General features: G+C 30.3%; 1 protein-coding gene and 1 long non-coding RNA gene across 3 annotated transcripts; one reads left to right on the forward strand and one right to left on the reverse strand.

Annotated features, from left to right (window-relative positions):
* Positions 1-385: 385 nt before the first annotated feature.
* On the reverse strand, positions 386-13,509 carry LOC109817089 (Protein kinase superfamily protein). Of its 2 annotated transcripts, none has more exons than XM_029275167.2 (14): positions 13,111-13,509; positions 12,907-12,997; positions 12,572-12,818; positions 10,640-10,681; positions 9,980-10,051; positions 9,713-9,848; positions 9,403-9,560; positions 9,124-9,208; positions 5,442-5,605; positions 5,119-5,280; positions 3,767-3,916; positions 2,709-2,969; positions 1,763-2,035; positions 386-805 (listed from the first exon to the last, which is right to left on the reverse strand). In XM_029275167.2, the coding sequence occupies exons 1-14, from the start codon at positions 13,169-13,171 to the stop codon at positions 566-568; spliced, it is 2,142 nt and encodes a 713-aa protein (XP_029131000.1). In that variant the 5' UTR covers positions 13,172-13,509; the 3' UTR covers positions 386-565. The 2 variants fall into 2 exon arrangements, with proteins under 2 accessions (XP_029131000.1, XP_020237871.1); XM_020382282.3 differs by having other exon boundaries at positions 490-790; positions 13,111-13,507.
* A 3,044-nt stretch (positions 13,510-16,553) lies between these two features.
* On the forward strand, positions 16,554-17,293 carry LOC109817106 (uncharacterized). The gene is made up of 2 exons (XR_002241325.2): positions 16,554-16,870; positions 16,949-17,293. It is a non-coding gene; the product is annotated as an uncharacterized LOC109817106 (long non-coding RNA).
* The last annotated feature ends 8,387 nt before the right edge of the window (positions 17,294-25,680 follow it).

Here is a 25,680-nt window from a genome sequence, read left to right on the forward strand (position 1 = left end):
TTATATTAATTCATAATTTTATCCAGCTTATTTTATTTTATATTATTCTGACAAAACATATCATATAATAGATAACAATATCAACTTATCGCAATTCATCCTCGATCAGATTAAACCAGTTTAAGCCATAAATCTCCATCTTCACTAATTTAATGACCAGTTTAATTTAAAAATATAATGTATAATTGGATTTCGACGCCATGGCAATATCACTTCATTTAACAAAAAAAAAATATTTTTATATTATTAAAATTGCAAAGAATTTATCAAATACATCATTTTTAGAGTAATAATGAATGTGGTAATCGTAGCGTGCCACCAATTAAAATAACCAAATTTTCGCACCAGTTTGATAAATAAAAAATTTATTAAAAAAAAAAAAAAGTGTGGTCAACGTAAAATTACATCAACTTATCTTCATGGTCCGTTAAAAAAATCTGAGATGTAAAATTTGGAAAGCATGAATAAAGATTAACGAGTATATGTATGTAAAAAAAATGGAATCTCCATGCCTAGAATATGTAGAGAAAACATTTCTAATTCACGAATGTCGATATCTATATTTCTACCTCCATTTGTGAAGAAGTTTGGACAAATAGAGCCAAAATGCTACCTGTAATTTGTGGCTAGAATGCAAAGCTAAAGCTGAAATAATGTCTAAAGCAAAGTTATGAAACTCGGGCTTCCCTGCCATCCGAATAAGCATAGTTGTCCACTCCCATGGCGCCAACTTCACCACCCCACAAAGGTATTCAAAGCCCTTTCCAATTCTACCGAGGATAGCACGCTCCTGCAACGTACAAGACTGAAAACTCAGATATCTAGGCTATTTGGCACTAGTTTTAGGTATTCAGTATACCATTGCATTATTCACAAGAATACTACATACTAACGACCTTTAAATACTCGAGATAATTTTTAATCACAAACTCCAATAATTTTACTACACAAACCAAAAGCTTTTTCTTCCACCAAAACAACTCTCTCCGAAGTCAATAATATTTAGTCAACAAACTTCGAGTCCCTTTCCTAGCCTCCGAGGCTCCGACTCCCCAGTCCCCTCGAAATTTTGGAGGGAAGACAAAAAAAATGAGAAAGAAATTTTGGCTCCTTGTTTCTCCTTCCCTCCCTTCCAAACTTTTAAACCAAACAAAGAACTCCCTTCCCCCTCAAACAAGAGGTGATGGGTGGGAACTGAGGGTGTAAGGCTCAAATAAATGCTACTTTCATGCTCTCACCCTTTTCAAGCCCATCCATTGAGAACACCTTTCTCCAAACAATATATTACACCACTATCTCACCGATGTCACTGTCTACGCCATTCCACCACCTAACTTCTGCCACATCCATACCCTTTACAGTATTACCACCACCTCTTCCCATGTTGCCATCAAACTATCCGGGTCAGCATGATCCACACACTTCACCATAGTGGGGTAAGTAAATGCAAGCACTTCACGGTCATGAATACATAAAGATATATGGGGAAGGGCAACCTCCTCACTTTTATCTAGATGAACCTTCCCGGTTCATGGGCAAGACAAAACACCCATCTTCCTTTACTCAGCAACACAAATTATTCGATATTTTAGTTATTTCAATTTCTCCTATTAAATGAAAATAGATGGGTTTTGTTGTCCAACTAGATGACTGAACTGAAGGATGCTACCTGCTAACATCGATGGAAAATGAGGAGCATAGAAACTACTTAATTCCTAGAGACGTGCACACCAATGTAGAATAATTTAACAAAAGAAAATACCTCAAATAGTAATGTCCTCTGGCCTTGAGGATCTTCATTTAATGCGCAGTCAATCACTTCATCATGCAGAAACACATTAGCTGCTTCTACTATATCTCGAAGAAGGAAAAGACGCACTCTAATACCCTTATCTGATAATATGAATAACAGAAGATCTTCAGTGGAATCAACAACAGCATCCATATCAAATAATTTCCAAACAGAAGAACTCGAAAACTTTTCAGAACGAGGGTCTCCAGTTATATCGGAAGCTTGTTCAGATATTGCAGCTACCTGAAACAAGAATGACATCCATATATTACATACAGTCCAAAGTTGCATAATAATTTTATCCACTAGAGTATTAAAATTTGAGGGCAGAAATGAACAGTATCTGCATTTTCAATGCTAAAAAAATTTACTCAAAAGGATCAGGCTTTTGAACTCAAATGTACACATTTATTTCAAAGGAAAAATGATATAATTCCGCCTATAAACTAATAGAAAAATGCTAATAACATACTCCATTATTGGATTTAACACAAATGGTATGAATTAAATGATTTGTGTCTCACTCCTTATTTAGTTGGTTCCACTCCCTGTTTAATGGGTTCCATTTTTATTTCACCCATTCATAAAGAGGATACTGGAAACTGGAAAGTCTGTAGCTAGCATTTTTAAACTAATAATGTAATAAGCCCAAGGAAGCAACTGTAAATCGATTTATACAGTGATATAGGGCTCCAAACTTTCAAGAGCAAGTGTGCACAAATATAGTCTACAAATTTATTTCAATGTTAAATAGCAATTCCGTTTATTTGGAGAAGTTATGATCCAAATGAAACATATTGGTTAACCTTGTGACTTGCGAATAACTTGCCAGCTTATTTCAAGCAATACTAGAATTAACATATTCACATCACAATTATATCGTATGGCTGAGTAGAAAAGCCAAGATAGTTCATACCAGGCGTTCTAGCCGGTTCCACCTTATAGATCCATTGTTACGAATGAGAAGTTCCCTCAAAATTCTTCTCATATCAGGGCTTGGGTCAGCTATAAGTCTTCCAATGACAAAAGGATATGCACTCTCAATGACTTTAAAATCAGGATCCAGAGCTTTAGCTGTGCCTTCTAGTGATCCCAATGCTCTAATCACAAGAGCATAGTCTGGTGGGAGGGAGAAGTTAAATTCATACATGACATCATATAGCTGGTTCATAATTCCCTGAAAAAAAAGAGTCCAAAACAAGATTAAACTTTGAAATACGAAGTGCCATTATACCCTGTAATTGTGCTTCAGATAGGTATTAAAAAACATAGACATTGTTACGGAGGACATTAGCAAAAAATAGATCTATGAAATTATCTTAGGAAATAACTTGAAGCTTTGAAGCCCAGCATCAAAACAAAAAATAAAATAAAACAAACCAGAAAACGATGTAAAGAGGATAAGAGACAACAAAATCCAAAAGCACAGGTTGCACCAAAGATTTATCCTTGAAAATTCAGGCATTCCTATCTGACAATAAGCACCAAAATGGTGCATAAATTGTGCACTGCCCAGCTTTTCCCTCTATAGTCACCCTTTTCCCCTAATTGACATATTTGAAAATGCTCAAAACTCACTCTGGGATACTAGTGTCTTTGAGAAAACTATGAAAATTATATTATTTCAATAATTGATTATTGTTAAATGAATTTTAATTAAATAAGTCCGTAAAAAAGCAATTTTGAGAAATTTAATTATGTTTGAATACAACAAAAAATCAGTTATAGTAAATGAGCTTTAGGAGAGAAAAAAACTGTTGGAAAATAATCATAAGTTTCAAATTTAAAGGAAAAAAAAACTTTACAAATTTCAGCTGTTGTCCCAAATGTACAACTTTTTTTCCTAAAAAATGCTTAAATGGTGGGAATTAGTCTTTCCTAAAGGTTGATGACCAAAATATATGATCAACGCCCATTATGGCTATTACACAGCAAAAGTTGATCCTTAGAAGTAGTATAAAACGCAAAACAAACCTGGAAATCTTGAGATTCACCGGTCCGATCAGCAAATGATGCTTGCAGAGCATCAGACACTGAATGTATATCAACACCCTCAGGGATAAATCCCAAAGAAAGAAAGTCATTTGCCAAGCTCAGAGAATCACGATTAACAAAATGCACAATCTGAAAGAGAGAAAAACTTGTAATAAAGTAATAAGCACAGCCAATAAAGGAAACTATGTATCTCCAGAAGAAAGTGTAATATAATGAAGAGGAAAAACTTTAAAAGAATGTATATATATATATATATATAGAGAGAGAGAGAGAGAGAGAGACACACACACACAGTGGCAATGCATGTACAGGAAAATTTCATACATCAGAAATAGATATATCAGATGTCTGAATCCGATGAATGAAATGATTTCTTATATTTCAGGATATCATCTATATTAGCATCATAAAAAAAAGTTCCCATGAACATGCAACACATTTTCTTGTAATAAATATTTAAATACTTTAGATTCAGAAAAAAAAAATGTTTCCGGATTTAAGTCAGATCTTATGAGAAATCATGGGTAAGTGGTTTGTAAACAAAAGAAGTCAAAATGTAATACATCCTTTTGACTCTTCTCCGACATCACCACAAATGGGAAGACCAATACCAAGTTGACATAAAGCACACATATTAGATGTAAACCCTAAAATATAAGTGAAATACATCATATGAAGAGAGAAATTACAAGTCAAATGGCAATTATATCGTTGATGCCACTTAATAAAAAGAGAGGAAAGAAACCTCAGAAACAACCACGAAAGCAAAGGCCTGTTGGTGTATGAGAGAAGAGGGGGAAAATAAACATTCGAGATTTAATGAAATGGGGTGGAGGAATCAGTTCTGAAAGGAAAATGCTCAACAGATTGGGCAGCTGCCAAGAGGAAACTGGGGGAGAGAGTTGCAGAATCATAAGTATAATGATGAGGAAAATCATATATGGAACTGGAAGGGGCTGGAACACGAAGGGGTATCTTAGAATTGAGGTGCTAAAGGTGGTGACAGGGGAGGAGCGACCACTATCGGTGTTCATCATTTTCTTTCAGCTTTTTTCTAGTTTTCTTTTCCGCTGTTTTCTCTGTTTTGGCTGTCATTTTTCTGATTTATCATAGTATCTTCCCTTTGGTATAAGGAGTTGAGTTCATTCCTTTTGATGAATAATATCCAGAATTTAGTTTTTATCAGTTTAACATCTTCGATGTAATTTGCACATCTCACATATTTTTTTGAATAAAGACATCACCATAAAATGTAGTGGAGATTATAACTAGTCATAGTAGGAAATTTAAGTTACATCCATTAAAACAAGTAATATTTAGATATTTCTCACCATTTGAATAAGTCCAATCCGGTAATGCCTAGGAATATCCCCCATCATTCCAAAGTCGAAATATGCTAGTGATCCATCATTTATCGCAACAAGGTTTCCTGGATGAGGATCGGCATGGAAGTAACCAACCTCAAGCATTTGCCTCAAAGAGCAGTATAATCCCTATAAAGCCATAAGGAAGAGGCAAGGGGCATCAATTGAAAGGCTTAGCATACTAAGTACAAAAAAAATGGACATAGACAGACGCACAATGGCCTAAAAGAGATATATCATATATGTAAACAGTCGAAGTTTGTGAACAACAAAACTTTTGTACTTTATACCTGGTCAATGAGTTCCCTTCTGTTCAAAGAAGCTTTAATCAAGCCAGTTTCATCTGTAAGCTTAATTCCATCTATCCACTCCATAGTCAGCACAGTGGAGCATGTGTAGTCCCAATATATTTTTGGAGCTTTTACGGATTTTGTTCTTTTGTCTTTAATCCCACCTGCATATTTGTTGTGCACTTCATTACTACCTCCAGAAAAGAGTCACCAACCCAAATTGCATGCTAAGCATAATTCAATCAAGTTGTTAAGAGATACAAATACTTATATCTTGAGAGTGCACACACTGCCTTCTCACTTGAGGAAGAATTATCAGCTCTGGAGGTGTGTGACACACACCAGAGTATTTTTCATTCAAACTCTTAGTCTCTACTCTCTAGTTTATTTTTGAATCTGTTTACCATGAAATAATTCATTTTAGTGGTCCCCACTCACACTTTACATTGTTTGGCGAATAATTATCTCAACTGTTTCAACAGTTTATGGCTTCAAATTGCATTCCTCATCAAACATATTCTGTTCATATCTCATCCCTCAACAAAATGTGATTGCTAAACACAACAATAGATACCCTACTGAAACCACTCAAACTCTGCAACTTCATGATAACTTATAAGGTGATTTTATACCTTCCTTTGTTCTTAACAACCAAGTACCTTGCTCAATTTTGTTCCCTCGTCAATATCTTCACTCCTTATCTCCTTGAATCTTTGCTCTACATGTTTTGTTCATAGTCTCAAGGGGGTGTATTGAATTGGGATTTCGAAAGACAATTTTGGCATAAAAAAATCTTGTGGATTTTAATGGATTTTAAAAGACTTTGTAAGAATGTCATAACTTTTATGGTTTAGGGTTTAGGGTTTAGGGTTGACACACTTATCGTCCCTCCATGGTGATTTCATGAAAGAGGAGTATATGCTTTAGGAATTGTGGCCCAAAGGGAATCTTCAAGAATAGTATGTCATCTCCAAAAATCATTGTATGGTCTTAAATAGTCCCCAAGGGCATTTTTTGACAGATGTAGCATCGTGTTAGTAGTTTGGTATGACACACTGAGCTAATTGTTTGCATGTAGACAAAATCGTTATTACATCAAGTGATCACCACCCCATCACACAAATAAAGAAACACCACTTTCAAATGAAAAATCTTGGTAGACTTTCGATACTTCTTGAGGATAGAGGTGACAATGACACAATCCAACAATGATATTGAGATTTCTTAAAAGAAGTATGCAATGACATCCTAGACGAAACAATATTGACATGTGCTAAGCCTGTTAATGCTCTTATAGATCCTAATATCAAACTTCTACATATTAGGGGGGAGCCACTTTACAAAAGATTGTTTGGAATATTGACTTATCCGACTATTACTCATTCAAACATCTACTTCACAATCAGTGTGGCATAAATTTCTTAACTCTTGATGTGAAGGACATTGGCATGTAGTAATTCACAGCTTGAAATATATTAGAATAGCTTCAGGAAAGGGCCTCCCATATGAAGACAAAGGACAAAGGAAAAGGTCTCCCACTGATAGAAACTCCAACTCCAATTCTCTATTGGTGGCATAATATGATTTGCTGAAGAAAAAAAAATGTTGTAAAATCAAGTGCAAAAGTAGAGTTTTCAGCCATGTCTTGGCCACTTGTAAACTTTTTTAGTTCAAACAACTGTTCAAAGAGCTGAGATTTGGGGAATTTACACAGATAACACTTATTTGTGATAATCAGGCAGCCTTGCATACATATAGCTTCAAATCCAATATTTCAATAGTTAACCAAACATGTTCAGATAGATTATTTTATTAGAGAGGATTTTATCTGGAGACATCACCATTGGCTTTGTCAATTCAAATGATCAAGTGGCAGATGTTTTCACCAAGTCATTGAGAGATCCTTGGAATAGTTTTTTAAGGCAAAGATAGATCTCTTATTAATAAAGCCACAAAATGTGACTTCAAAGCAAAGGTTAACAGATTACAGTACATCTATGCTAGCAAGGCTTAAAAAAAAAGACCCAACAATAATTAGGAATTTCTTAAGCATTCCAAAGGGTGATTGTACCAAATAGCAAATAAAATGCCACTAGAAAAAAGACTCCTTTATCAAAACCAAGTCGATGAAGCATTTTATCTGCCACAAGACACCCTCTGCATCAGAAACTGTATGATTAAAAATGACATTGTTTCTAAGAAGCCACAAGCTCCAACATTTGGCATGCCAAAAAACATGACAAAAGCGCCACAAATGCTTTCCTCTAAAAAATCCAACCATGCTGAATATAGTGTTGATGGAGATGGTTATGTTGATTGTTGAACACTATCAAAAGCCAAGCACTTATATAAGCTAAACCATAACTGATTAGAAAATTGGCATGGTAGAAAAATATGTTCAGCCAACTCACTGGAGAAGTTTGAATTAATGCAACTTTGGTTGGCAGCCTAGCATGGAGAAGTTTCCAAGAAAAGCTAATACACTGGATGGTACAAGTGTGCAACACTTTCCCAAAAATGCTTAAACAGGTTTTCCAGCTACATTGAGTTAACATGTTCAGAGCACAAGATATTATATGCAGCTGCCACAGCAAAAAATCATTCGCCGCCACCAGACCATTTCCATGAGTCCACTACTTATTGATCCAAAACAAAGTTTGACAGCATTGTTCTCAAGTTATCCACCAACTCATCCTCCCAGCTAAATAAATTTCGCCTCCACATCAAAGTCCATTGCCAACCACTAGGAATCCATTGGCCCATATCAGAAATCAAACCACTCTGATTGAGAGAGATTTGATACAACCAAGGAAAGAGATCTTTCAAAGAAATATCTCCTAACCATCTATCATTCCAGAATAAAGTACACTGTCGTTTCCCACTTCGTACCACCGAATTAACAAACCAACCACTATTAGCATCAATTAGCCACACATCACGCCACCATAATGATGAAGTCGGAGGATTGCTAGTTCCACCAGAAGTTGAGTGAAAATTCTCATATCTGAAACATAACAGTTTATGCCAAATTGCATTATAGTCTGTCAAAAAACGCCACCTCCGTTTGGCTGACAAACTCAAGTTAAACAATTCCAAATTCTTGATCCCAAGGCCACCTTAAGATTTGGGCAAACAAATTGTATTCCATTTAATCCAGCAGATTCTATCTGAATCATCAATTCCATTCCATAAAAACCTCCTCTGCAGTTTCTCCATCTCTAGAATTACCTTTTCAGGGGCTTTAAAGAAGGAGAAAAAATATAAAGGTAAGCTTGACAAAACTGATTATATCGATGAAATCCCTCCCTATATCGAAAAAGCTATACTTATATATCTAGCAAGCAATTTGATGGGGGTGTTAGAAATAATGTAATTATGGTAATAATATAAATAGGGAAGAACTGTATGTTAACTAAAGTAACAGTATATTCATGTAATTATGCTTAATTATCCTTGTATCTGTGACCCTTGATATAAATATATGCATTGCTGTGTAATAACACAGTATGAGGTATCCATCATGTCTCTCATTTTCTCTCTCTTAACATCATCAAACTAAAGCATTGAGCATTATCTAAAATTTGAATTTGGGATTAAAAACACGGTTGAATTATGGTCATGCCAAAATTTTATCATCAAAGAAAATAGCAACTATCCTTTTTGGTGTACATGTTGAACTTACTTGCAGACAAACAGTAGATTGAAGCAAAGCGCTCAGCATTTTTGCCCTCAAGGACATAATCAATTTCATCAAACATGTGCCTTACCTGTTGCATTAATATACAATGACTATCACACATAAAGGAGTTGTAATGTAAACTGAAATATAACAGTTCCATTATAGTCAGCTGGTATAATGGTCATTCGCACACAAGTAAAATGTATATTTATGACAATGTCGGGTGAAAAATAGGTCATACAAAGCAGATAAGATCTTAGTGCTCTGTAGAAAGGAACTTACCATTTCATTTACTGCAACCAAAAGATCTTTGCGAGCTTTGGCAAACCGTTTCAATTGGCCCCCAATCATATGGAATAACAAAGCATCAAGGGTCAATGAAAGTGACATACCAGGCCTCTGTACTTTCACAGCTACCAGCTCTCCAGAGTGCAGGTGAGCTGCAACACTTGAAGCAACAAAAGTAAACACTTCAATCTTCCTCAAACATGTAAATATTGTTCTAAAATTCCAAATTTATGAACAAGAAGTCAAACAAATATTAAATATTCAAATTAGAATAAAATCTAAGCTATTTGTGTTGGCAACAGACCTTTATACACTTGCCCTAAGGATGCTGCTGCAATAGGCATTGGGCTGATGTCATTAAAAACTTCACTAATAGGAACACCCAACTGGTTCTCAATAGATCTGATTGCAACATCAGTTGGAAATGGAGGTATTTGATCCTAGCATGAATGACAAAATTATAAGGCTTTATCAGTACAAGTTGACAGAAGAAAAGCATAGCAATAGTCAATCGATGCACCTGCAGTATTTGATTACATGCTGTGAAGTATAATAGAAGACGTCAGTATACCTGTAACTTGGCAAGTTCTTGGCAATATACTGTTGGTAATATGTCAGGCCGGGTGCTCAATGCCTGCCCAAGCTGTAACCATGAATGGATTAAGTCAAATATAAGAACTGCACAGATACATTTAATATATCATACATATCAACTATTGCTCCATTTAACATCATAATGATGATGCAAGAAAGAAGGAAAAACAAATAGGAAAACATCTCTATATTCAAGTGCTTTTACAAAAGAAAAGATGAAACCTAAAAATAGAAAAATAAAATAAAATTTCATAACACAAAACATAAATTACCTAGAATAAGATCATAAGAATTAGATTGCATTTCAACAGTAAAGGTAAAAGTGGATAAAGGTAAACAATACATCTCCAATTAAAACAAATAATGGGAAAAATAAAGATTACGATCCAGGAAATGTATCAAAAGCCCTTAAAACAGTCACCAAGTTATTTAGCATTAGATACCAGAAAATATTTTATTTTAGAGTGAGAGCGGAAGTTCATATGAGAAAGAGAAAATAATGCTAACATAAGTAAAGTACATATCTTAAACTAACCTCAGCATAGAACAGACACACACATGTATATAAAAAGTAACACAGAATAAACAGATGATGAAACCAGAAACCAATAGGAAATAACCTGTTACAAAAACTTGCCTTAATGTAGAAAGGACCCAAGCGTATTAGTGTTTCACGAAACTGCAAAAAAATTGCATAGACATGACTGTGCATTCAAGTCAGTTTTCTCAAACATAAAAATAATAATAAATCCACACTCTACTGCTGGAAGAACTGTTAATGGAAGAAACTTAAGTGGTTTGGTATTTCTTATAATGCTTAAATACACGGTTGACATTTAAAAGCACATTACGAACAAAATGAATAAAGAGACTTCTGGTATATTGCAAACCCATTCATCAGAATGAAGCTGACACATGACAACAATTTTCATTTAAAAAACTGCATAACAGTCAAATTGATGTTCTTTGTTTTCAATGAACTGCATCAGGTGCCAAAGGAACAAAAGGTCAGGACAATTAATGATAAAAAAAAATTCTGTTATCTCAAACTGACCAATTATCTACATTAAATTATCAAATAAAAAGACATGCAACTAAACAGACATGCAACAACGAACAAGTCGTTGGATTGAGTGCTACTAGACTCAATTCCCTTAAGCAAGGTCTCTCTCTACCCACTAAACTCCAGAGATAGGGCTACCCTCCATCTAAATCACTCCCTTTGTGGGGCTTCTACATATCTTCTCCATACATATCTAAACAACTTGAGACAAGATTCTAACATTTTTTCTACAAAAGGTACCACTCTAACTCTCTAATACCCTCATTCCTGATCCTAGTCAAGTATGTCTACTCATACAACACAACACTCTCACTTTTATACACCGAGCCATTCTCTTGTTACGTTTTTCTTGTACAACCGAGTGGTAATGAACTCGATTCCTTTAAGCAAGGTCTCAATTCCCTTAAGCAAGGTCTCTCTCTACCCACTAAACTCCAAAGATAGGGATACCTCCATCTAAACCACTCCCTTTGTGGGGCTTCTACATATCTTCTCCATACATATCCAAACCACTTAAGGCAAGACTCTACCATTTTTTCTACAAAAGGTACCACCCTAACTCTCTAATACCCTCATTCCTGATCCTAGTCAAGTATGTCTACTCATACAACACAACATTCTCACTTTTATACACCAAGTTATTCTCTCGTTACCTTTTTCTTGTCCAACACTCAATTCCATACATCATTGCAAGTCTTATCATTGTGTGATAAAAAAAATCTTTAAACTTTTTTTTTGTCATAAATAATACATGATGCACCCCCCCCCCCTCCATCTTATCCACACTACTTGAATCCAACGGTTAACATCACAATGTTTCTCAGTCATAAGATATTAAATTTTAACTTGTGGTAACTTATGGTCTCCAAGTTTAACCTCTAAGCCAGGATCGATAAGCCTCCAGCTAAACTTACATTCCAATGATTCCACATGCTCCATCTTACTTCTACTAAAACAAAAGTCATTAGCTTCCAAAATTTGTCTCCACGTCTATAACTTCCCATTTATTTCCTCTTTTGACTTTCCAAGTATAACTATATCATCTTAAAAAACAAAGGCATTTACGGATTTGCCTCACAACAAAGGAAATTACAAAATGATCGATGAAAAATACATTTATGATTGAGACATTCAACATAATTAAACCACAGCACAACCAGAACTTGCGTAGCAAGTTGAGTTAATTGACAAAAGTGGCTGCAGTATTGTCTCTGCCTCTATTTTGTTCCTAAGGCTCCATTTCACTTTCTTTTCTTTTCCCAGCTTCTAAAATGTGTTCGGTAAGGAAGCTGCCTTGAGTTCTTGTTCAACCGGTTAACGGAATTTAATCCTCTCCACTATCAAGGCAACTTACCGAAATTTTTTCTCCAGTGATTAATTCTTGATCAAATGCATAACAAATTAAGCGGATTAACTTATTACCCCAAACCGAAAGTAACGCGTGCTCATTTCCTAAGTGAATCTTCAACGGTGCATGAAAAGCATTGACAAAAGATAATATGTTACCTTAACTGCACGTTCTTTCATGTCTTGAACGAATAATTGCCATATCATTAGCCTGAATACATGAAATGAAATAATGGATGCCCTGTACAAAGCCAAAAAGGGGCCAAATCGGTAGATAGGATTGAAACTCTTAGAGCTATAAGTTCCGAGAGCATGCCCGAATTTACTTTCCAGGGATTCCCTCCTCATCCTGGCATACTCAGCAGAGGGCGTTTCGCCATGCACGCTCGTGAAACCAGTTGAATATCTGCACCAGCATCCACGACGAAAAAAGAAATGAAGATCATAACAAAAAAAAAACGGACCAAAATTCGATTTCATGTTAATCGACTCACGAATTTCGTTGCAATAAGCGAGAACAAAAACGGCAATCCAGTGGCACGCATTTGCGTAAGATAATTTCAGTGAGACTCTCGTGATGTAAGCCTGCAAGAAAAAAAACCCTCACTACAATAACAGTAACAATAACCTAACCGCCATTCAATTGTACGTGTAGAGTGATCGGAGAAAATAAACAAGGAAATTGAGAGAAACAGTACATGCGGAGTTAGGAGTGGCGGCGCGGTGACGGTAGAGAGCCGCGAAGGCATTCCTCGTCATTGATATATGGAGCTAACAAGTTCAGTGGAAAGCATGGGAAAAGGATGAACGGAAACTGTTTGAAAAAATGCATAGCTGTGAGCAGTAAGTCATTGGTTTGAAATTGAATCGACGAGTAGCAACGGTGAGTGTGACGCTGAAAGCAGAGGAAATTGCCACGTCTTGTGTAAGGTAAGCAAGGAAGTTGACAGTTGGCACCAATTTATTTTGGGAACGAAAACCGCCTCTCTTGGGTTGGGATTGGATTAACACTTTACGACCTGGCCACGGTGATCAGTTTCTTCGTTTAAGGGCCCTAAAATGCCAAATGAATCCATCTGTTTGCAAACATGGCCGCTCAATTCTTTGATACTTCATAAATTTATTTATTTTTAATATAGGTACTATGGGAGAAGAAAAAATAAATCTTAAATTATGTTATTTTATTTTTAATATATTATTTATTATCTTTTTTCATTTATATCTTAATAATATTCTTTCAAGATGTTATATTACATTGTTTCTAAATAAATAATAATAAAATTAAATTTTGTAAAATTATTATTATTTTTAATTTACTAATTTGTTTTTTTTAGTGTATAATTAACTAAAAGAATGTTACTTATAGAACAAAGAATATATCACCTATTACTACATATAAGTAGAGTTAACCTTACCCAAACTGAATATAATGTGGTTGAGTTTGGATTTCAAATGTAGATTCGATATATTTTTATGACAAATTTAAATTATATCTCGAGTGATCTTAATTTGGATTAATGTTGTATATTCACTTAAAAAAATTGAACAATTATACATTAATATAGAAAATATTTAATATATGGCATTTTGAATGATATGATATTATATTTATAGTTTTATTATTTATTTTTAAATATATGTTCTCAAATATACCTTTATTTAATTTTTATAATTCTTATATTCTACAATTTAATTGTATATAATATTAAATGTGATATATTACGTCAAAAAATTGAATGGACTCAATCTTATCTTATGTATTATATGTTTTGATCGAGCTAATTTAAATTTAGAAAATGATTTTATCAAAATATTAGATTAAGTAAGGACAATATAAATTCTTCTTAATTTGTCTCTTGTTCACCCCTACCAATAAACCATCAATGAGTGTAAAATTGAACTTTAATAAAAAAAATTAGGTCAAGTGAAACTTTTGTCTTATTCTTGTTTACTTAATTTATGTTGTCTCACAATATTTTTTTAAAAATCAAACATGAAACAAAGATAATTGTATTCACTAGGTTTAGGTATTCTTTACTACTATAGATTTTCACAAATCAAACGAACCTTAAGATACAATTTGCTATCTACAAAATTTTACCCGTATTTTATCTCATACTAGTTTGAATGTGAAATTTCTTACATGGAGGCACATTCACTTGGATAAAATAGTGTACATTTGTATTTGTGTGTTAATATGAGGTAAAGAGAAAGACATATCATTTCATTGGTATGGTGCAAACAAACAAAAACCATAAAGATTATGCAAGCATAATTTGTTTATTTATTAAATTATTAATTTTACTTAATTAAAATGCACTAATATTATTAAAGTTTTTACATTTTATTGATTGCTTATATAAATATTACCACCATAGTGTATGTTTGATTCTTCTTCATATCAAGTTCAATCTAAGTCACATGAAAGCCAATAGAAGTAGTTTTTGCATGTTAGACGTGATTTTTTTTTTTTTGTTTAGAGTTTTAAACATACTCATGATAGTTTAAAATACAAATCATGAGTTGATCACAAATAAAATAGTTTGAAATAAGTGACTTTACACTATTCTTAATATATCTACATTTTTTTACCTTTGAGAATTACAATAAAAATAATAGGATTTGAACCTAAAACTTTGTATTTACTACTTCAATTCCACAATAATATATATTCTCAATATATCTATATGCATATGGTGTACACATATTCTAATGTTTAACAAGTTCCTATCTATTATTGTTGAGAAAACAAAGGTATTAGCATTATTCTTTATACATAAATTAAAGAACTCTTTTGGAAAAAAAATGAATAAAGAAGTGGATTATGAATGAGAGCAGATGAAAAAAAAAAAGAAGATAAGAAATGAAAGAGATAGATATAAGAAGGGAAAAAATGGATATATGATAATAATAACTCTTATTATGAAACTTGTAACATGTTAAGTAAAAAAAAATTAAATATATATGATACATTAATAATCATTAATTAGAAAATTATTAATTATGAATTATAATAAAATAAATTAATATATATGACAAAATTCAAACTAAATTAACTTTTTAATTATTAATCAATGAGATATGATATAATTGATATATAATTAGGTATATTAAACTACAATTGACAAATGTATAAAGTCAGGTCAACTTAACTCATGTTGACAATACATTACATGAGCTTAATTAACTTAACTTAATTTTTTGGGGCCATTTATTTTGTGGCTTGACTTGATCAACTTTTTACCCTATTAGACATGGTCAAATTAATTTGTTTTATTTTATTTTACATTGTGATTTAAATTTTACAAATAAAAATATAACAAAACTATCAAAGTAAATAAATTCGCTAGATTTCAAATAAAAAAAAATAATAGCCCAATTAACATGTTGGGTTGGGCCATGTTTAACATCTCTACCTTAAATATGCAGATGTTCAATTAAAAAAAAAAAATCATTTTTGAAAGAGACATCTTTAGTTCAAAATAAAAAAGAAAATAAATAAAAGTTGTCAATACAAAAAATTCAACCATTGTATTTCTTAATCGGTTCATATCTTTAATTAAGACATGAAATTACACCAAAAACTTTATCCCTTAAATGAGTTGACCTGATAAAAAATAATTATATATTATAGATATAAAAAAAAGTAAATTATATTAACACTCTTAGCATTTCATGAAATTGCATTCACACCTTTTTTTTTATCCTTACATTAACATTATACTTGTTTGAAAAAATTATACTAACACCCATTAAATATTATACAAATCCCTTTCAATTGTTTGAAAAACATTACATCCTTTATAAAGAAGATTATTGTAAACATAAAAAAGTAGAGGTACAAACAATTTCATAAAAAATTATATAGATGTTCGTATAATTTACTCTTTAAAAATAATTATCAATCTCCTAATTAGTAAATGATAAAAAAATATTTTAATTAATCTGTATCAATAATAAAACTTATTCTCATTTTTTTTACACATTTTGATCGAACTATTTTAATTTTTTATTATATTTAATCACCTCTCATATTTAATTTGCCCTTTTAAATTTAATTTATTATTATTTAAATAAAATAGACAGATGTATAAGATGTCCCTTACCAGTTACCAGTAATAAATAAAAATAAGGTCTGAAACATTAGGTTACCATGTTCATAAAAAGAATGCAATAGATAAAATAATATTAAAATTAATAATAATTATTAGACTTAATTATTCCCCTCTCCTCCTTTAACTTCCGAGGGGTTCCTCTGAGTTGCGTGATTGGAAAAGAAAGGAAAAGCGATCAATCGAAAGAGAGAAGAAGGGAAAGAAAAGCAAAAGAGAAATCGTGTTCCAAGTAAAAGGAAAAGCTGTTTGGCTTGGAATGGCGCATCAACAATACAAACCATGGATCCAGGATGCAGTACCTTTGTTAGTGGTTATTCTAATAGCAGCTCATGTCCTCGCCATGGTCATTTTCTCTCTCCTCTCACCCTTCTCCATTACCCTCATCTCTCTCTCTATTCACTCTCTCTTTATTATTCAACAGGTATATTGGATTTATAGATTAGCCACCCAGAAACAAACGCGCCAGAGGAGAAAGGCTCACTGAACAACAAGCTTCGTCAATCGCCATTACTATTGGTGAACCCTAATTTTCCTACTTAGCAAATTTTTACCCTAATCTTCATTTTTATAGTTGTTGATTGTTAATGATTTCATAATTTACACTTTTTAATTAGTCCCTTTGTGCAATTTTAATTTATTGTCTCGTGTAGAGTACGCTGTCAATTTAGCAAAATTATTGATTTCTTCCCGTGTGTGTGATGTATATTTCTGCGGTTTGATTTCTCATACACAAATAATTTAATAAAAAACTAGTGTGTTTTTCTTATCTGAGTGATTTACTCTCGGAGAGGATAAGTTTGTATTTTTTGTTTTGTTTTTGCCTACTAGATGTTTAACTGATATAGTTTCTTGGAAATTTTCTTTCTTGCTCAATTCTTTTATAATTTCCCCAGTACCCATAGAATTGCACTAGCATGTTGGGAGAAGAGAAATGGTTATACGTACCATATTTAGTACCTGATATATTTTTTTTTAAGATTGTGTATTGTTTAATGATACAAAGTATGCATGATGGAATGGGAAATCCCAAAGTGCAGACAGGGTAATTATACTATTAGATGATATGAACATGTTTGAAATAGGATTATCAAGATTGCAACAATGGCTCAGTGTGACTCAAGAATGTTTTGGGTGTGCAAAACATTTCTCTGATAAAAGAGGAAAAAATTATCAGATAGATTAATGAAAGAGTGCATTTGTTGGGGATGTGCATTATTTAACTTTCCCTTGTTAAAGTGCTGAAGGTTCCTTATTTGTTTAATTCCCTGCAAATTGTATGCACCCTGAACTTCAAGAATGAGGCTGTTTGGGTGTTTCAATTTGAGTATTGTTAGAGGTTGTTCGCCTCCATGTGATTCCCAAGGTAATGGTTTCGACTGTCCCAAAATGGAAGTAATCAATATGGAATACAGTCAAGCTGCAACTGAGCTCAAGATTTATTAAGTTTAGGGTTTAAGTTTTGAAGTTCTATATTTTGTTAGAGAAATGTTTCCCCAAAATAACTAGGCGATTAACTTGATGTGGCATCCGCAATCTACAGTAACATTTTCATTTTTTCAAGCAACCAACTTTTGAAAGGCAAAATCTAAACGCGACTAAATCTGCTAAAGGAGTTGTTATTGCCCGACATGCACAGGTTGCAAATCTTCTCCATGTTAGTACTCGGTGGCAGTTATTGCCCGAAGACTCGCTCTGAATTATTTGGTAGAACCAATAATGAATGTCACGATACTCTTCCAGAATCGTACTTGTTCTTATTCTCATAACTTTAATTATATTTTAGTCTCTTGTTTTATTATTTGTTGAGTTTGAAGGCTATGTATTGACAATGGATTATAATTTAACTAAATTATTCATTTCGTCTTTTGTTTTATTTTTTATTTTTAGTTTGGTCTCTTGTTTGATTACAGAAAACATTTTCTGTTTTCATTTTCTATTTTTATTTCTTGAAAATTGTTTTCATTTTCAAAATTTTAAATTTAGAAAACATGTTTTGTTTGAATTGTTGTTTTTATTTTCAAAAAAAAAGTATGAATGATTTAATTGTTTTAACTTTTGAATAAAAGTTCATTAAACATTTTTTATATAAAATTTACAAACAAATTTTGTATAATAAAAATACATTAATATGTTCATCTTGGTTCCCTAGGAAAATCTTTGTATCCTATAATCTTTAATACTTTTTTATATTTAAATTTTGGCTTAAATATGTTTTTAGTCCCTCAAATTTAGAGTAAATCTATTTTTGGTCCCTCAAATTTAAAATTGTTGTTTTTAGTCCCTGTAATTTCAAAAAATCTTAATTTAATCTTTATATTCAAATTTTGTTAAGAAATTCATCAAACATTATTGCATAAAATCTACCTATTGGTGTCCCTATTAGTGAAAATATCACATTAAATCCGGTTGATATTGCATAACTATTTTAATTAATCACTTTCAAATATGTTATTTGTGACCTAAGGGATTAAAATAAGATTTTAAAAAATTATAGGGACTAAAAATAATAATTTTAAATTTGAGGGACCAAAAATAAATTTTTTAGGGACTAAAAACATATTTAAGCCTTAAATATTTAATAGCAAAGATTTAAAGCAAAATATTATTGTACGTACTTTTACTTTTTTGCAAATAATTATTTTCTATATCTCCATCTTTTCGATATTTGTAAAAGAGGGAGAGAGAGAAGTCAGTGGCAGTGGCAGGTTCCAGACAAAATCTAGAGGAAGCAAGTGAGAAAAAATTATGCACAATTTAAATGATATAAAAAAATTAAGATAATCACACCTTGTCATCGCATATTCAAATAGACCACTTTCGGAAACGATGGTTTTTCATTTTCAAATTTCGACTTCTTTTGGAAATATTTTTTGAGAAAATATTTTGTAAGTTTAAAATCAAACATATTTTTAATGTTATTTTTTGTTGTCTTTGGAAATGAAAATAGAAAACAATAAAACTAAACATAACTTTATCTTTTAAAAAGTTTGGAGTTTAATTTAACTAGACTTTCATCTTTTTATTTCATCTCTTATGTATTGTCACACTATTTTTAAAGGAGTGTTTTATTTCAAACATATTTTTTTATTTAAATACTCAAGATCTGATTGGTTGATTTGTTTTTCTTTTTGATAAAATTGAATTTAGTATTAAAGAATTTACACCAATTCAGTTTAACTAACTATTGAGTTAGACATTGACCCCTTTATAGTTGGAAATTTTTTTGTCAATATAAAATATTTCAATAACAATAATAAAAATCAAACCTAACTTCTCATATTTCTATCCCATGGAGACACCTACCTTGTGATTAAAAATTAATCACTTTTCTTGTTGGTTTATTATTAAAATAAATAAATTGTGTTTAATATTAAATATTAAATTTAATACGATTAAAACAAATGATCAATTAAAAAATCTCTAAATAAGAGAAGTGTAATCCGTCACAAATTATAAGAACCCAACTTAAGGGTAATTTGATACTTTAACTTTAAGATATTTGAAGCAATTGAATACATTTCTTTTTCGACACCAGCAGCTAAATACAATTAACTAGTTTAATAAAATATAATTAATTAGTACATGATGGGTAATAACTGATCCATAATTAATTGTTAACATTTTCCTATAACTATTACTACCATTTAGGACAAAGGGAAATGTATATATATATATATATATAGATTATCAACAAAAAAAAAAAAAATATATATATATATATATATATATATATATATATATATATCAAAGAAAGAATAAAGTTTAGGAATATTAATAAAATTATAAACTTCAAAATCCAATCAAAATAAATAAATGTTATTAGGATTTTAATCCCACGTATTGAATACTATTACGTTGAGTTATTTATTATATTATATATTTCTCTTTGTGTTATTATATATATATATATATATATTTATTTATTTATATTTATATATACATATATGATAAAATCACTTCACACTGACACCGTGTATAATTGTTTCAATTCGTATTTATTTTATATATTTTTAAAATTAAATTAAATTATTTTAAATAAATCATAAATAATCTTGTGTTATAATATAAATTATTTTTCATAAATATTATAATTTTCATATTCAAAAATATTTATTTATATAAGTTTTAAATTAATATAATATTTATTGGGATATATAATAGTTACTTTATATATATAGTTTATCATAAATTTTATTTATCTTTATATACTATTTTGATATCCATTTTTAGAAAGTCAATTATACTCTTATTTTATATTCTAATTTACAATCTATTAATGTATATGTATGAAATAGAAAGAAAAAAAAATGTATAAAAAATGTTCTTTTTATTACAAAAAATAAAACTTGCTTATTTATTTAAAAATAATTATCTATCTTTTTTCTTTCTTTCTACTTTCTACGGAAGCATGGAGTGAAATTTTCCTTACTAGTAAATAATAAACAATTAACTTGTGTAATGTATATATTAAAATACTAATCATTTAACATAAATATAAAACATAATTTATATCTTTTAAAAAATTAATTTGTTTAAAAATATTTATTCATTACAAATTTTTAATATAATATAACGTATATATTTTATAACTTTAAACTTTGTATCGATTTATGCGATGATTCGAGTTTGAGTAATGTGCATGAAAAATATATGATTGAATGAAAGACTCTATTAAAGATGATTAGTTAAATTTTTTGATAATTAATTATCAACATAGTCCATAAATACTTCATATTATCACATGATTAGTCCAAAAATATTAATATTTTTTATGTAATAAATTAATTTTAATATATTTTAGATAAGGAAAAAACGAATCATCCTAACCTATTCAGACCTACCTAAAACGGACTAGACCACTAAACAAAATGGGGCTAAAAACATTGGTCCGTCTCATCTAAAATTGGGTCAGCCTGCAAAAAAGTATAATACAAAAAAGAAAGAAATCAATATATTTAAATAATAAAAAATAGTCAAACTATAACTGATTTAATTTAATTTATTATATAATAAATCTCAATTTATTACATAACAAAATAAATATGTAACTATAATAATATTTATAACTCATATAACATATTTATTACATAACAAATCTCAAACTGTATATATTAATATAAATCAAATACACTTCATATTATATAATAAATCACATATTATACATAAAATTAATATGTGATAACTTGGTTAAACTCACATTAAAAATAATAAATAAAATATAAAAGAAAAATTAAAATAGGAGGACTGACAGGCTGAAGTGGCCCAGTTGACCATTTAAGTTTAACCCCACAATCTGACAAGTTAGGTGGAACAGATTAGATGAGTTAATGACTTCAAATATTTAATCAATTTTTAACGAATTAACAGACTGACTCGCATGCTTTGTGCCATTTTATCACCACTATTCCCAAATACTTTATCACCTCATGCTTATAAAACAAATAAAATAACGAGGATCATCAAAATCTTCATAATGACGTCAAACTTGGGTAGTTGGATGGCCGTGCCACGTGTAATTAGCTTTTTATTTATTTATTAAGATTTAAGAATTACTGACAAAATGTCTTTATATTTATTTAAAATAAATTAAAATTATAAATAATATAAGTTCTTTAATAATAAAATAATAAGTTGATGATAATTAGAGAATAAAAATGGTTTGAAATAATTACTAGAGCAAAATAATATACATAAACAGAGTTTTTTTTTTATTTATTTGAAATGAATTTTGTCATATATCAATTTTTTCATATATGCAATAAGAAAAAATAAAAGTCGAAATGATAAAATTTTCATAAATATACTGAATAGAAAAGTCAGTAATTGAATTTATCCATTTCGTTGGTTGATAATAAAGTGTCCATTGCCTTCATATCAAACTTTGCCAACAACCCCAAACAAAATAGAGGATAAAAAATTAAAATGTATGCGAATTAATTTTTTTTAAAAAAATCAGAATAAGCAACTAACTTTAAAAAAATAATTTTAATTCTCTTCTGTAAGTTAGAATACAGAATAATAATAATAATATAAAAATGTACATTAAAAAATTAAGAGATTTGACCACCGAGAGTAAAAATCTTAAAAGACTTTTAATTTCTAAAATGGTATTTTAACTTATAATATAAAAGTATAGTATTTGATTTAATACTTATATTTCTTAACGAGTAATTGAAGACCGATTCCTTTCAAGACGTAGAGATCACTAAAAATAAGTTTTATTTATTTCAATCAATTAATTTTAATTTTTTCAACTGAGATCTGATTTATTTTTTAATCAATGTATTGTTAGTGAGATGCTTTTAATGGAACTCAAGTTCTTAATAAACTTGAAAAGTTTATTTAGGTTCTTGAATGACTTAGAAAATAACTTATTTAGAGTGTATTTTGCCCAAAAACAATTTTACTGTTAGCTAAAATTCATAAGCTAATAAAAAACTATTAAATTAGAAACAAAGAACTTAAAAATTGAAAGTTTATAATTTGATTGATTAAATTATAAACTAGTGATATTTGCTACTAGAATAATTAATAAATGTAAAATAACATAAATAAATATATTTAGGTACAATTACAAGGGACAGGATAAAAGAGAGAAATAACAAAAGAGAAAGAGGAGTTGTAGTTTGAGTCACGATACTAGCTTTGATGTTTGTAAATAAGTTAGGAGATACTATGATAAACACATATATCAAATACATTTAATTTAATTAAAATAACTTATAAGTTAATAGAGTAGTTTGTTGAAAACACCCTTGTAATGTTATATTTTTCTATCTCCTTATGTCTATCCGTGGTTTATCTGAAAATACTTTGTTTCTCTCTTGAATGTGTAATCTTATATTTCATTTCGTGACGTGGTTTAAACCGACATTCCAACTAGGTGGTTCGTTTGGTGGGTCACAGATTTTGAACATGGAAGCGACATAGACCGTGGTGGATGAGGTGGTGGCACAAATAAAGATTTTAACTTCAAGTTAGTAAAAGTTTTAAGGTAGAAGCAATATAAGTTAAGGAGTAGAAGTCCATACATGATTATGATGAAATCATGAAAGTCTTGGTATTTAAACGTGTAGGTTTTGGACTCTTGGCTTAAGATTAATACAATTTACTCTTTTATAAATTGTTTTTTTGGTTTAAAATTTTATAAAGTTATTAACAATATAATAGTTAATAAAATTTACTACTTTCATTCTTATATATAATGTAATATTATGTCATTTTGTCTGATTGTTAATTAATTATATGATTAATTATTGTTTTGTTGAATTGTTGTTGTTTTAAAGCTTTTGACATTAAGAGACTCTTGAGAGTTAAGTTATCTCTGAGATAGTGTTTTTCAAAGTTAGTTGGGTCGGCTAAAATAAGGATATATAAAGTTTTTATTAATATATAAATCTTATATTTTATATTTTAAGAAAAATTAAAGAAAAGTTCTCTAGAACCTGAGGAATCCTTCTTCTCTTTTTCTACTGAATTCCTCCTTCGACCTTACTTATAGCTAATCCAAGGTAACTGAGTCGGTGATTCAAAGTTTCCACAACCAATAATCCTGAGTAGAGAGTCGTGCAGAGTTTTCAAGCTCTACTTTCATCTTTTCCTTATCTTCTAGTTTTTTAGCGATTCAAGATAAAATAAGTTTGTGGAGGGTATTGGTTGATGCTTAGGTCGATTCATTTGTGTATGAAGTGACCAAATTGAATAAGCTACGAAGTCAAAGGTTAAAATTCTTAATCGATTACCAGAAGATTGCATAGTACTTGGAGGGTAATTTGCAGGCTAATTCTTAATCGATTCATTTATGCATGCTAAGGTTGTGGTAGACTCACACCCAAGTTGTTCCATCTTAATAATAGTACTAGGCTTCCCTAATTTAAGTGGTGAAGTCCAAGAATTCAGCTTAAGTTGTATACTTAGCACTTTGTGAGGCCTAACATTGTTTATACTTGGCCTAGTTTCGATAGGTCAAATGTTGTTCACTTAAGTTGCACACCTTTATAGTAGGTATAGTTAATATGAGTGACAACACATTAATTGTTTAAAGATATTTATGATGATAAAGTTGGTTGTGTTACAAGTTGATGCTTTTTTTTTTATATATGAAAATGTTGTTGACAAATTGAAAGTTGCTAAGTTGCATTGCGTTGAATGTTGTTTATGTTGTATTGTTGAAAACTTATTATATTAATGATATGTTGATTCTTTCACAAACTTACCCATTTTCTTCCTTCTAATTGAAACTGCAATTATCATACTTTATATGAAAGCATAACAAAATTAGCAAGATAGCTTGTTCAACTAGTGGAGGGTCATGTGGTTGATGCTAATTTTGGTGATGTCACTCTAACGTGACATAATATTATTGTATAGATACTTGTCTAATGATTAGGGATATTATGTATACAAATGTTTAGTTTATGTAGGTGATATAGGTAATCCCATAAGGGGATTAAGCTTTCAGTTGATTATGTTTTCTATCCTATACATGTATATGTTATGAATGATTAAATAATTGTTACATGAGAACTATAGAATTTAAAAATTAGGATTTAATTCAGATTTTTTTTTTCTGTATGCATATAATATTTGGATTCAAGAACTTGTTAAGAAATCAAATCATATTTTTCAAATCAACATAAAAATTAAAGATAACCATGCCGTAATTAAATGAAAGACAAAAAATAAAAAACAATGAAAAATGTTTTTTACATATATTTTAACTTTTAGTAAATATGTTTTACATAGAAAGTGAATCACATAGATTCGTAATAAATAAATTTATATACATGCATTATGTGTATGTTTAAAATTTATCATGTCTTAATTAGGTAAAGAATTTCCACATAAACAATAAAATATTTTAATACTTTATCTAACATAAACAATTAATTTTTTTTGAAAGAATCCATAACTAAAAGACCAAATTGTATTTCTATTGTTACCCTAAATAAATTAATCACCAAAAAAGGAAATTGATATATTTAAAAATTAGACGAAGGATTTGTTGTAGCTTAAAAAATCTAAATATTTAAGATATATTTATTTATGAATAGTTTTTACATGCAATCTCATATAATCACAATTTTCTCTTGATAGCAATCAAAATTATTATGTATAGTAACATTGTTATTTTTTATGATACTTACTTTAAAA

The sequence above is a fragment of the Cajanus cajan genome, chromosome 6, assembly GCF_000230855.2.
Source record: "Cajanus cajan strain Asha chromosome 6, NIPB_CcT2T_4, whole genome shotgun sequence".
In the NCBI taxonomy this organism is placed as follows: Eukaryota; Viridiplantae; Streptophyta; class Magnoliopsida; order Fabales; family Fabaceae; genus Cajanus; species Cajanus cajan.

Bases quoted from the DNA above. Each gene is read 5' to 3' on its own strand.
- LOC109817089 (XM_029275167.2), bottom strand. From the start codon at position 13,171: ATGACGAGGAATGCCTTCGCGGCTCTCTACCGTCACCGCGCCGCCACT. The intron at 12,998-13,110 runs GTACTGTTTCTC...TTTTTCTTGCAG, and splicing joins CGCCACTCCTAACTCCGCAT to GCTTACATCACGAGAGTCTC. The intron at 9,561-9,712 runs GTCTGTTGCCAA...CAAGTGTTGCAG, and splicing joins CTTAGGGCAAGTGTATAAAG to CTCACCTGCACTCTGGAGAG.